Below are 11955 nucleotides of genomic sequence, written 5' to 3' on the forward strand. Positions count from 1 at the left end.
GAAACCGGTCTAGATGTCGGTCCAGATGGGAAAATATAGACCGCGGTCAATATCGATTTCAGCCAATCAAATTCGTGAATTCGGTAGTTCCCAGTCCTTGTGAGACACAGCCATATAATAATAACTACTTATTAACCGAGAGTGAGGTCTCCACGGGAAAATCTCAGACCGAAACCTCGCCGTATTGACCGAGCGTAAAGACCGAACTTTCGAGGTTAATAAGTTGTTTATTATATAGCTTTTTGCTTTGTTTTTGCAAGCCCGTAATCAGCCCGTGGGCATTGCGGGAGAATAATGCCTTACAATTAGCCAATCAGAGCCCGCGTTATATCGGCAACAAGAACCAGCCACATATAATAATTCTAAGTAAAAGACCTTAGTTTACAATCTGCCTCCATTTCTGAACGCGCTTGAAGAATCCATGTCTTGCCGTAACTAGAAATCAGTAGTTTGTGCTGAAAAAAAAAAAAAAAAAAAAAATAATGAAAAATATATCGCGGTTTATTACTGAAGGAACCTAAGAGAGGATGACCGATGAAAAGTCAATCTCCATTATCGGCCTCCTATCTTAGGGAATCTCTGTCAAGCTGGATGTAGAGATGCTACACCCAGTTCTCCGGCGGATAATATTTCCACACACGTTGCGTGGTTGTCTTTATGTAAAAAGGCTCAGTGTCCACGTGAGTATAGTCTGCATCACGGGATTGGATTCAGAAACTCTTACCCGTCATTTTCTTCTGGGGAAACCTGATATCTTTGTCATATATCTTTCTTTTTTTGTTTCCACTAAACAGGTTTGCTGTGTCCTTCATTAGCTGGGGAATATCATTCAGTGCACCTTTTCTGGGTGGTAATGTGTATATTAATGTGGTGATATCAGGAGCCGCAAGTTTACCAGGGCTGCCACTGTGTGCTGCTTTGACTGTGTGGTAAGAAATAGCATAGAATTGTAAGAAACCCAAATCACATATTATTTCATAAAAGTTAGAGGTATACTGAGTGGTAACAATTTGATAAAAACGCGATATGATATCCTCACTTGTGAAGATATGAAATCCTCAACAACAACAACAACAACTACAACAACAACAACAACAACAACAACCACAACAAACTTATCACCTACCAATTCAACAGCTGAGATCGAGAATATAATTATGTCCTAAGTACCTATGTGAAGATATCATTTTTGATAACATTTTAACTAACGCTTAAATTTGTTGGTGTATGCTCGAAACATGTTCGGATCTCCTTCAGACGTCTTCGGCAATCTTCGGTTATCTTCGTGAAATATTCGGTAATCTTCGTAAAATGTTCGGAAACGTTCGTCTGGCCTTCGGGCAAATTTTGGACAATTTTCGGAAATTGTCGGAAAATCGGCACAAACGTCGTCACTGCATGGTAAATATTTTATATAATTTCAAAGAAAATTACATGTTGGCTTCGAGATACGAAATATATCTTCTAGTGTTAAGATAAATTTCGTATCTCCACACGGCCACGTAATATCCTCTATATGTAGAATTAGCGATGCGCTGTTTGTATTTTGATACTACATTTTCATTCAACCAGGTTTAGCCGCAGAAAATTGTTGTTAGTGTCTTTCATGGGAGCTGCAGTCGGAGCTATTGGCGCACTTCTTTTGTCGGATAAAGCTGAATACGACAAAGGTAAATAAGAAAATACTTAAAGCCATTTCTTACACTACAATCATTAAAGTAAGAGTACCAAAATCCAAATTTTCAATCAGAGTCAAACAATTGCACGGTATCTGACTAGCTTTCCTGCTGACCACTGATGGCAACAACATACCGGTTTAAACTGGAACGAAGACTTTCATCTCATATTTTAAATAATTAAGGAATGATTTTACCATAAAAAAAGGGCTTGCACCAACTTATAGAACACTTTTTTGCTCCCCGAAAGTAACAACTCTCCGAAAACAATGAGCTCCTGAAATGAAGACCCCAAAGGCTGCTGATTCCTAAAGCAATGAGGGTCGTTGCTTAATATATTTCACGGTAGGTTTCGTTAAGGAGTCTTTCATTCTTTGGGACAAGATCAGTCTACGTACTGTTGTACGGGGCAGCCTATGACCTTTGGCAGCTTGAGCTAAGAACGACAGGCTTGGCTTTAAGCCTGGTCAGGATCTCACACATGGGATAAACATCACAGCGCTTCTCACCATAAGTCAGAATATGGATCAAAATTATCACTTTCTTTTAGGTTACCTGGCTGGAAAAATCTTCATGTCAATGTTCGTGGCAAAGCTAAGTGCTGGGATTGCATTCACATTGGTGTATATTTACGCAGCAGAACTTTTCCCAACAACATTAAGGTACATGTAAACTAGTTTGCAGTTCTAATGTTGACATTCGTGCGTACCGCTTTTGCTACAACCTTCAGTCAGTATGGCCGAGATTCAAAAATTAGCTGAAATGACTGGCTGCCACTTTCCATTTCCAGGGAGAGTATTTTTCATAGCAGACCTGAGTCGATGTTTAGCACTCCAGGGCCTGATGGCAGTTTTATCACTCACTTGGTTGGGTGACGTTTAAATTATTACTTGAGATATTCAGTGCAGTTTGTCCTAGGGAGAACATATAGAGTGCAAGGTGATACTGAGAAGAAATAGTATTCGCAATAGTAATTGGACCGAGTGGAATGCCTCAGAGGGAGTGATAGGGAGAGTAGTTGCAAAATCGGACGATCGAGCCCTTAGTGCGAGGTCGATTTCACATGAAGAACTTTATAACTACCAAGGGCGTGTTTGAAAAATGCATTGTGATATTTTTCTGTCTGACTCAGGAATGTTGCCATGGGAACATCTACAGCTTGGGCCCGAGTGAGTGGTTTTGCGTCTGCTTATGCGCCTCTCTTGGTAAGTGGTCCTATTATTGTTTCCTTTGCTTGGTAAACTTTGTAGAGTTTCGTAAAACGCAGCGACGAGTGCAAAACTCGGTCCTCATGATACTCTTCACCGTAGACTGCACACACTGTAATCGACATCGTGGTTGTGTAACCTGTAATTCTAGCATTATGAACTGCAGTCGTCCAGGATTAATACAACTTCAGATAGATATTATATGCAAAATTATAGGAAAATCACTCGTAAAAACATATTTATCTGTAAGGCTCAACACCCGATTGTCTTTTCATCTCTAATTTTTTTTCTCTTCAGCTTGAAATCCATCGTTTTTTGCCATTTGGAATCATGGCCGGTCTTGCATTGGGTGCCGCAATGTTGTGCATGACCTTACCAGAGACTCACAACAAACCTACCATAGAAAACTTGAAATACGATCCGGAGGAACAGCTGCTATACGAAAAAGATGAAGTGAAGACTACAAAGGATGGTGAAGGCGAAGGCTCCCCTTTGTAAAGAAAAACCTGTTAGTTTTTTTATAGTGTTGAATCATTCGGCTCACGACGCCTTGACACAAGCTATTTGGCCTAGACACATAACTGCATCATTAGGACAATCATATAATATATAAAATGGTGAAATATAAAATAAAGGAATAGGTATAACAAATCAATTAATAATACAATAGAATCAGTGACTTGTTGTTAAAGAGAACTAAGACTTTTTTTACAATTATCGTCCATCAGTTGAGAAAAGTCAGTTAATTTAATGAGCCTCTTTGTAGTTGTACTTAAAGGTTTCAACGTCTTGAAAAAGTCGAGTATGAAGTATTAGAATGGTAGCTTTTTGCAGGGGTTCCTCGTTCTTCGTCCGTTGATTGATTATCACAATAAACCGCACCTATGGCACATTCTTTAATTTGCTGAGTTTTGCTGAACAGTATTGTTAGGTTAAGTAAAATCTGAGTTAAAAGTTCCTCGTACTGTATGAAGCCGGGACAATTTCTAAAAGCTTCCTTGAAACATATGTGCATAACTTGACGCATGTGTATACATGTCTAAAGACTAATAAGAGCTCTCAGTTAATATTTCAGTTTGTATTTATTTTCTATCCTTATTGTTAAGTTCGTTTCACTGTATGAACAGTATTTCAGCCTGTTTGATTTTTGTGAGTCGCCGGTGTATGATGCTGAATTTAGCGGGAACAGTTTCTGCCCCGTTTGTTGTGAGATTCAGGTATTAAGAACTTATAATATATAGATTTAGCCAGGCTTAAAATCGGAACTCCTGATTATGATAAGTTAACCATTAAGGAAAAAGAGAAGTTTGTTTTTCTTGTTTGTTTTTCAGAAACTCAAAAAATGATTGTGATTGTTCAGCCTTTGGTTTCACTATTTATTCCAGTTAGATTTTAACAAACTCTACCTAATAAGCGTACCGAATTTTACCAAGATTTTAAAAATTACGTACTCAATATATCGAACGGACATACGTACGTACAGTCACGTGACAACCATTTTTTTTTAGATCGATGTGTTATCAAATTTTCTAAGGTATGGGGCTCCGCTCGTGCACCTTCGGCGCGCAGGAGCTCCACTATCATATATATTTTTTCAAATTACGGCCCTGTTTGCAAGCAGGTAGGGCAATCCTAGCAAGAGGGTCACAGATAGCCCGCTTTTACAAGCAAAATATTTTAGGTAGGTACCCTACTACCCAGAACAACTCGGTCACGGTCACGCTTTAGTTATCTGGTGAATAAAACACGCAATCTGTACAACACCGCAAATCATCCCCGACCGCAATTGATCCCCAGACCGGAAATGATCCCGAAACTGGACCGCAAATGATCCCGCCGGAAAACGAGGCATGGCATGGAGTTTGGTCTTTGGGTTGCGGTTTCAAGTTTTAACCTAAACAGAATTAAAAAAGTCATAACTAACCTTATTCCATAAAGATATAATTTACAGGATATATAGTTCTTTGGATAGATTACCGTAAAAGCTCCGCGGAATGCCTTGTAATCGGCTTTGTCTATATATAATCATAACATTTCATAACAATTTAACCGAAGCGAAAATTGTGAGCGGAAAAGTCAGATCAGTCACTCGATATTCCACATCTCAATTTTCTAAATCGTGTCTAATTTTCTCGCCTGCGCGTTTGGTCAGTGTGCGGTTTCCGGTTTTGGTTAATTACGCGAAATAAAAAAAACCTCTGATACCCAGGATACACTTGTTATCGATTTTGAAAATCAGTAGCAAGAAATTTTAGCGGATATCGGGTTGCAGTAGTAGCCTATGTATCGGGTTTATACAGGAGCCGTAATCGGGGACGGGGACCGTAAGTCTTGGGATCCGCGCGCACCTATGATATGGGACAATTTTTCTATTTTTAGAACAAATTGCGTCATCCTGACGTCATATATCCGCGCGGACCCACGCACATGTTGGGGGCTCTCGCGTGGATGTCACGTTGCATGATCAAATGGTGAGAGTTGCGAGATTCTCTTGCAGATTTTTCACAGCGATAGCAAGGAATAAGGCAAGGAATTAGATCCAAGGCTCTTATATGTAGTTTTGTGCTCTAGCTGATGGAAAAGGTGAGTTTTTCAGGGTCGAAAACAAGACTTAAATCTTGCGCTGTGAATGAATAATATGTGCTCGCGCTAGTTGAACGCTTGAGCTTTTGCGTTTGTTCTGTAAAGAAAAGTTATGAAAGAAAACTCTTTACTCTGGTATCGAGTTAATTCGAGAGTTTCCCGAAACAATGCTTAATCATAACCAAACCCTGTTTTTGATAGTTTCTTATTGCTTCTGTTTGTTTGGCGAGTTTGCAATAGTTTTTTAAAGGAAAGTCTGACGCGTATATAAGTAGCTCATTTGCATAGTGCAGCGCGTGCACCTTCAAATCCGAGTCGGTCTTTTCAATTGTCAACAAATCTTGACAAAGATTTCTTTCGTTGTCTTTTGCGCTGAGATGCTACAACAATTTTCACCAACGCCAAAAGGCTACTAACATCACGTGTATTTCTTTAACATAGTGAAATTTTACACTGCAAAAATAAAAAATAAAATTAAATAGACATAGAGTTTTGATAACTCAACCAACGAAATCGAAATCGTTTTTCGAGTTGATTAAAGAAAGCGTCATCGTAACTTTGCTGATTATTTCTGCTGTATTCACATATTTTCAGCTAAGCTTTTAATATGTTCTAAAACATTTATCAACCTTAAACATATTTAAAAACTAGAGATATTATATGAGTTCGATGTACGTTTTCACACGAAAGTGAGGAAGTCCAATTTGTCATGTTTTACTGACTGTACAAAACACGCATCGGCGGGCGCTCTTATTCATCGACAAAAGACAATTTATTGGATTTTTACACAAACAAAACTGAGCAGCACCTACAGACATGAAATGTAATTATTGTCACTTATTGGACCTTGATAAAGCATCAAGCGTTGCTTGCAATTCAGGCGAAACTCAAACTTGCAATTACTTTGTTTTACTTTTCTGTCGAGATAGACCTGGCGAAATCCTCGCAAGCGTGTAGCAAGAGGAGGGAAACTTTGAAGTTCTGAAACGGTGCTATATCTAAATATATCCAACTGGTTTTTTGCTGTGTTATGAAAAAGCTGTTAGTCTTCAACATATTTGAAACTTAGAGTGGGGTAATGTGGAGCTCTTGTCAAAGAAGCAGCGGAACACAACTTGGTCAGCGATATGAAGCGGGACATAACTAAATTCGGCGCTGTCTTACTTCACTCAAACTGGAGCAGCTTACGACGAAAATACTGAAGCAAAATTCCAACAGACATGAAAGTATTGATTTGTGGGCTAAAAACATCAAACATTTCGGGAATTTCGGACGCCATTTCCCCGCGCTACATCCACAAAAATCCACGCAGCATGTACGCGCGTGTACCGTACATGATGGCGCAATTTGTTCTAAAAATAGACAAATTGTCCCATATCATGGGGACAGCCCCAATACTAGAAATGGCGCGCGCTTACGGTCTCCGTCCCCGATTATGGCTCCTGGTTTATATAAAGGTTGTTCGTGAAGCAAGACTTCGTTAGTCTGGAAATCTCACATGAAACGGCTTAAAGTAAAGTAAAAGTAAAAAGCTTTATTAATGTGTCAATGTATTTAGTTTTCACGACTAATTGGGGACACAACAACAACAAAAAAAATTAAAATTATTTACAAATAAAGTAGAATGTCATAGGTACGCGCGGATCCCAAGACTTACGGTCTCCGTCCCCGATTATGGCTCCTGTTGATTGGAGGCCAAAGGGCAGTTAATTATACGTTTCTTAATCTAGGAATATGCTGTGCATTGCTGTAAATGCGGTGGGCGTGCTATTGCAACGTTTTTGTTTTTGTTTTGTTTTGTTTCCTGTTACAGAATCGTGTTCATCGTCTACTTCCATTTGCCATTATGGGTCTAAACGCACTGCTTGCTGGGATACTGTGCATGACGCTGCCGGAAACCAACAACCAACCGATGCTGGAGACGGTCAAGAGAGACGAAGGATACGAATTAAGCCGACTAGATGCCGAGGATGCATAATTTATGAAAATCTCGTCACATTTCAATCTGCCTTGGAAACAATCCTATCTTCTTTGAATATTAAAGTACCATAAATCACATTGCTATTACAATGGTGTTGAAGTTGGCCGAGCATTCATTAAAGCGAGCACGCATACCGACAAGGGGGCCAGTGTGTATTAAAACGCAAGTGTTGTTCTAATTTGGTTGCTTGTTTTGCTTGTTTTTGTTTTTTTATTGTTTTTTTTTTAAAGGAATTGAAATTAGATTGAATCTGAAGCGACCGGCGTTTTTCTAAAAAGGAAACTGATCAAATATTAATATTCAGCATTTCAGACAAATCTGAAAACTGTGAAATTTACCGTTGCTAGGAGATTTATCTTTTTAGCAATTACGAAGCCGGACAAACAATGGGTATTGCTATATACCCAGACTTTCACTCAACAAAACGAGCACTGTGATTTGTTGATTCTTGGTCACGTGCCCGTGATCAAGTTCAAATGTATCCCGACCGGGATACAATTGCACAGTTGTTGCCCGCGCGCCGAATACAACTGCACGTGATCAGTGCATGACTAAATTAAAAATGGCATGATCTTCAGCACGTGCTCGCGTCAGCTTGATTGACGGGAGCGGACCTGGGGCCTGTTTCTCGAAAGCTCCCGTAAATACCGGGCCCGATAACTTACCGGGCCGGTTGACGGGAAACTTTACCGGGCCCGAAATAGCGTTTCTCGAAGCACCCGTAAATTTTCCCGGTACTTACCGGGCCCGATAAAATAACGGGTTGTTACCAATCTCTAGCGCGCGCTTCACGCTCGTTCTCGAGAGAAGGAGAAACACTTGGGACTATACGTACACATTCGTTTCTGATCGATTCTGTTGTCGTTGTGACTGTACTTGATGCTTTTTGAAGAACACTGCGAAGTTTAACTTCGAAGTTATCGTTGTGTCAAAGGGGAGCAACTCAGAGAGATCGTCATTTGACATGGTCATGTTATTTGAAAGTGATGATCAATTGCCTTTCGTAGCTCGATTCGAAGACTTCGATCGACAATCTCGCTCTTTTCTAGGAGTGTTGTCTTTTTCCGTGATTCATTCTAATTCAAAATGTTCACCGAGCAATCAAACAGGATCTGCGGACCGCCGAGGAAACAGTGTGAACTTTAGCTACAAACACTTATTTCAGTAATTTATACTGATAAGAATTTCGCTTAAGTAAGTGTACAGAATATTTGGAATAAGGAAGGATCTTACTAAAATTTTTAGGCGTGATTTAATCGTTTTCTCCGGCAAACATCAAGCGTAATTTTCACTGATCCCAAATCGACTGTTCTAGCATAAAGCAAGCTAAGATCAATGGAGATGCGACTGAAACAATTATGTGATTGGGGAGAATAATTTTAATGTTCTTTATTCTCGTTTATCTATCGTGAGTACAGTTCGCTTCTTCGTGTTTCATCTAGCTAGAAATGCTATAACCAACATTTGTCAGCATTTGTGCACCTTGCCTAATGCGACTCTTCGCGATCACTCTATTATGTTTACTTTTTGTAGAATGTCTGTTTTCTAATTCCCTTCTCCAAAAATAGTAAAAAAAAAAATCTGCAATTAAAACACAGAAAACAGGTTTGGCTTGAAGTGAGATCAGGTTTGCGTGACAGGAACCCATTTTGATGTTCATACAAAGAAGCCTTTTCGAAAACGAGCGGCGAGTGATCGGCGTTTACATGACAGTGTTTATCTATTCATTAACTTTTTTCCCCGCCGTTTGTTGGTTTTGAAAAACAGTAAAGTAGAACTTCACAGTTACACAGCGCTTCCATGCAAACGCTTTCAAACTGTAAAAAACAACAACAACAACAACAACAATTATATTTACGTGGGTTCCGCCAGCGGGCAGCTTCTCGCCTTGTTTCTCTCCAATTCCTCCTTTAGCTCCTCAACGAGCCACTCTATTCTTGCTCGTGAGAACCGAAATCGTTCAATGACTTCTCAGTCAGCCATATCGGCTAGAAAGGGGCGTCTTTGAAACAAAAAAGTCCGTCCCCGGCCGCCATTTTGTTTGGTTTTGCAACATTTGTGACTCCCCGGTAACTTTACGGGAGCTCACGACCTCCCGTAAATTACCGGGCGAGTTACCGGAAAAATTAACGGGGTCGAAAATAACGGGAGCTTCGAGAAACACCCGAAATCTTTACGGGGACTTACCGGGGTGACTTACCGGGCCCGATATTTTACCGGGTCTTTCGAGAAACAGGCCCCAGTTAACGGGAAACTTTACCGGGCCCGAAACAGCGTTTCTCGAAGCACCCGTAAATTTTCCCGGTACTTACCGGGCCCGATAAAATAGCGGGTTGTTACCAATCTCGAGCGCGCACTTCACGCTCGTTCTCGAGAGAAGGAGAAACACTTGGGACTATACGTACACATTCGATTCTGATCGATTCTGATGTCGTTGCGACTGTGATGCTTTTTGAAGAACACTGCGAAGTTTAACTTCGAAGTTATCGTTGTGTCAAAGGGGAGCAACTAAGAGAGATCGTCATTTTGCATGGTCATATTATTTGAAAGTGATGATCAATTGCCTTTTGTAGCTCGATTCGAAGACTTCGATCGACAATCTCGCTCTTTTCTAGGAGTGTTGTCTTTTTCCGTGATTCATTCTAATTCAAAATGTTCCACTGAGCAATCAAACAAGATCTGCGGACCGCCGAGGAAACAGCGTGAACTTGAGAACTTGAAATTTAGCTACAAACACTTATTTCAGCAATTTATACTGATAAGAATTTCACTTAAGTAAATGTACAGAATATTTGGAATAAGGAAGGATCTTACTAAAATTTTTAGGCGTGATTTAATCGTTTTCTCCGGCAAACATCAAGCGTAATTTTCACTGATCCCAAATCGACTGTTCTAGCATAATATAAAGCACGCTAAGATCAATAGAAATGCGACTGAAACAATTATGAGATTGGGGAGAATAATTTTACTGTTCTTTATTCTCGTTTATCTATCGTGAGTACAGAACGCTTCTTCGTGTTTCATCTAGCTAGAAATGCTATAACCAACATTTGTCAGCATTTGTGCACCTTGCCTAATGCGACTCTTCGCGATCGCTCTAGATCTACTTTTTGTAGAATGTCTGTTTTCTAATTTCCTCCTCCCTCCCAAAAAAGTAAAAAAAAATCTGCAATTAAAACACAAGAAACAGGTTTGGCTTGCAGTAAGATCAGGTTTGCGTGACAGGAACCAATTTTTATGTTCATATAAAGAAGCCATTTCGAAAACGCGCGGCGAGTGATCGGCGTTTACATGACAGTGTTTATTTTTTTTTCCCGCCGTTTGTTGGTCCTCCTACAACCCATCTTCTCCAGACCCTAAAACTCTCCAACAAGTGATGTGGTTTAATATTATGTGCCACCTCATTCGCCGCGGCAGAGAATATCTCCGACTCCTCACGAAAGAATCGTTCGCCGTGCAGGTTGACGCTGCTGGGAAAAAGTTTGTTTATCAAGTTGTTGATGAACTGGCCAAAAACCACAGGGCAAACGATCAACCGGATGATTCTCCAGGGGAAGGACGTATGTATGAAAGACTTGAGAGTCCCTACTGTCCAGTTAAAACTTTTGAACTTTATCTATCTAAGCTAAATCCAGCACTGTCATGCTTGTGGCAAAGGCCGCGAGCGACGGAAAATTTTAGCCATTCTGACGAAGTCTGGTGTTGTAATGTGCCCCTCGGGAAAAATACGCTAGGAATTTTCATGAGTTCAATTTCTAAAGAGCTGAAACTTTCACAAAAGTATACTAATGACTGTATTAGGGCAACAGCCGTTTCGCTCTTGGATGAGTGCAATTTTGAGGCTTGCCACATAATGCGTGTTTCAGGACACAAATCTGAGAGCAACATTCGCTCTTACTCCAGGCGTCTTTCGGAGGTTAAGCAGAAAGAAATCTCCCATGCTCTCAGTAGTGCCTGTTTTGTTGAAACTCTTGAGTCAACTAGCACTGCAATTGTGGCGATGCATGAACAAATAAGTGAAAGTTCTCCTGGCAGAAACACAGTGCCAAACTCCCCTGTGACTATGCAGAATTTCGCATCTCATAGCCAGGAGACTGTAAACTTTAACGCAGGAGCATTTTCTGGAGCAAATGTTACCATCAATTTTTACAATTCTAAATGATTGTGTATTCGTTATTGAGGTTATAAAAGCTTTTTTTTACTTTTTCATGTACTTCGAAACGTTTGTAATTAAGCTTAAGTTAAGACTTATTCATTCAGCGGGATTGACGGTTGTGAATAAAGAAGTTGTGCTGTCTTTGTTTGTTTGTTTTTGCTATATAATTGTTTAAGGGGAAAGTCTAAATATATAACAAAGCACTTAATGTATGGTCCCTCGGGAAACTAGTTAGTTTTGTTTTCCCTCGAGTCCTGATGTTTCCCTCGCCTTCGTCTCGGGAAACATCAGGACTCTCGGGAAAACAAAACTAACTGTTTCCCTCGGGACCATACATTAAGTGTATATTGT

The 11955-nt window shown here is 40.1% G+C and overlaps 1 protein-coding gene across 1 annotated transcript in view; it reads left to right on the plus strand.

Moving 5' to 3' along the window:
- Nucleotides 1-3784, plus strand: part of LOC110044021 (solute carrier family 22 member 15-like) — a 10241-nt gene extending 6457 nt beyond the window's left edge. Inside the window, exons 6-10 of the mRNA XM_089278176.1 lie at nucleotides 795-929; nucleotides 1573-1670; nucleotides 2227-2338; nucleotides 2809-2881; nucleotides 3182-3784. Of these exons, the coding sequence (XP_089134302.1) occupies nucleotides 795-929; nucleotides 1573-1670; nucleotides 2227-2338; nucleotides 2809-2881; nucleotides 3182-3382 (619 nt within the window). The 3' untranslated portion in view covers nucleotides 3383-3784. The remainder of the gene's footprint in view (nucleotides 1-794; nucleotides 930-1572; nucleotides 1671-2226; nucleotides 2339-2808; nucleotides 2882-3181) is intronic.
- The last annotated feature ends 8171 nt before the right edge of the window (nucleotides 3785-11955 follow it).

Source organism: Orbicella faveolata, unplaced genomic scaffold (assembly GCF_042242905.1).
Source record: "Orbicella faveolata isolate gen_17 unplaced genomic scaffold, um_ofav_v1 contig_46, whole genome shotgun sequence".
Taxonomy (NCBI): Eukaryota; Metazoa; Cnidaria; class Anthozoa; order Scleractinia; family Merulinidae; genus Orbicella; species Orbicella faveolata.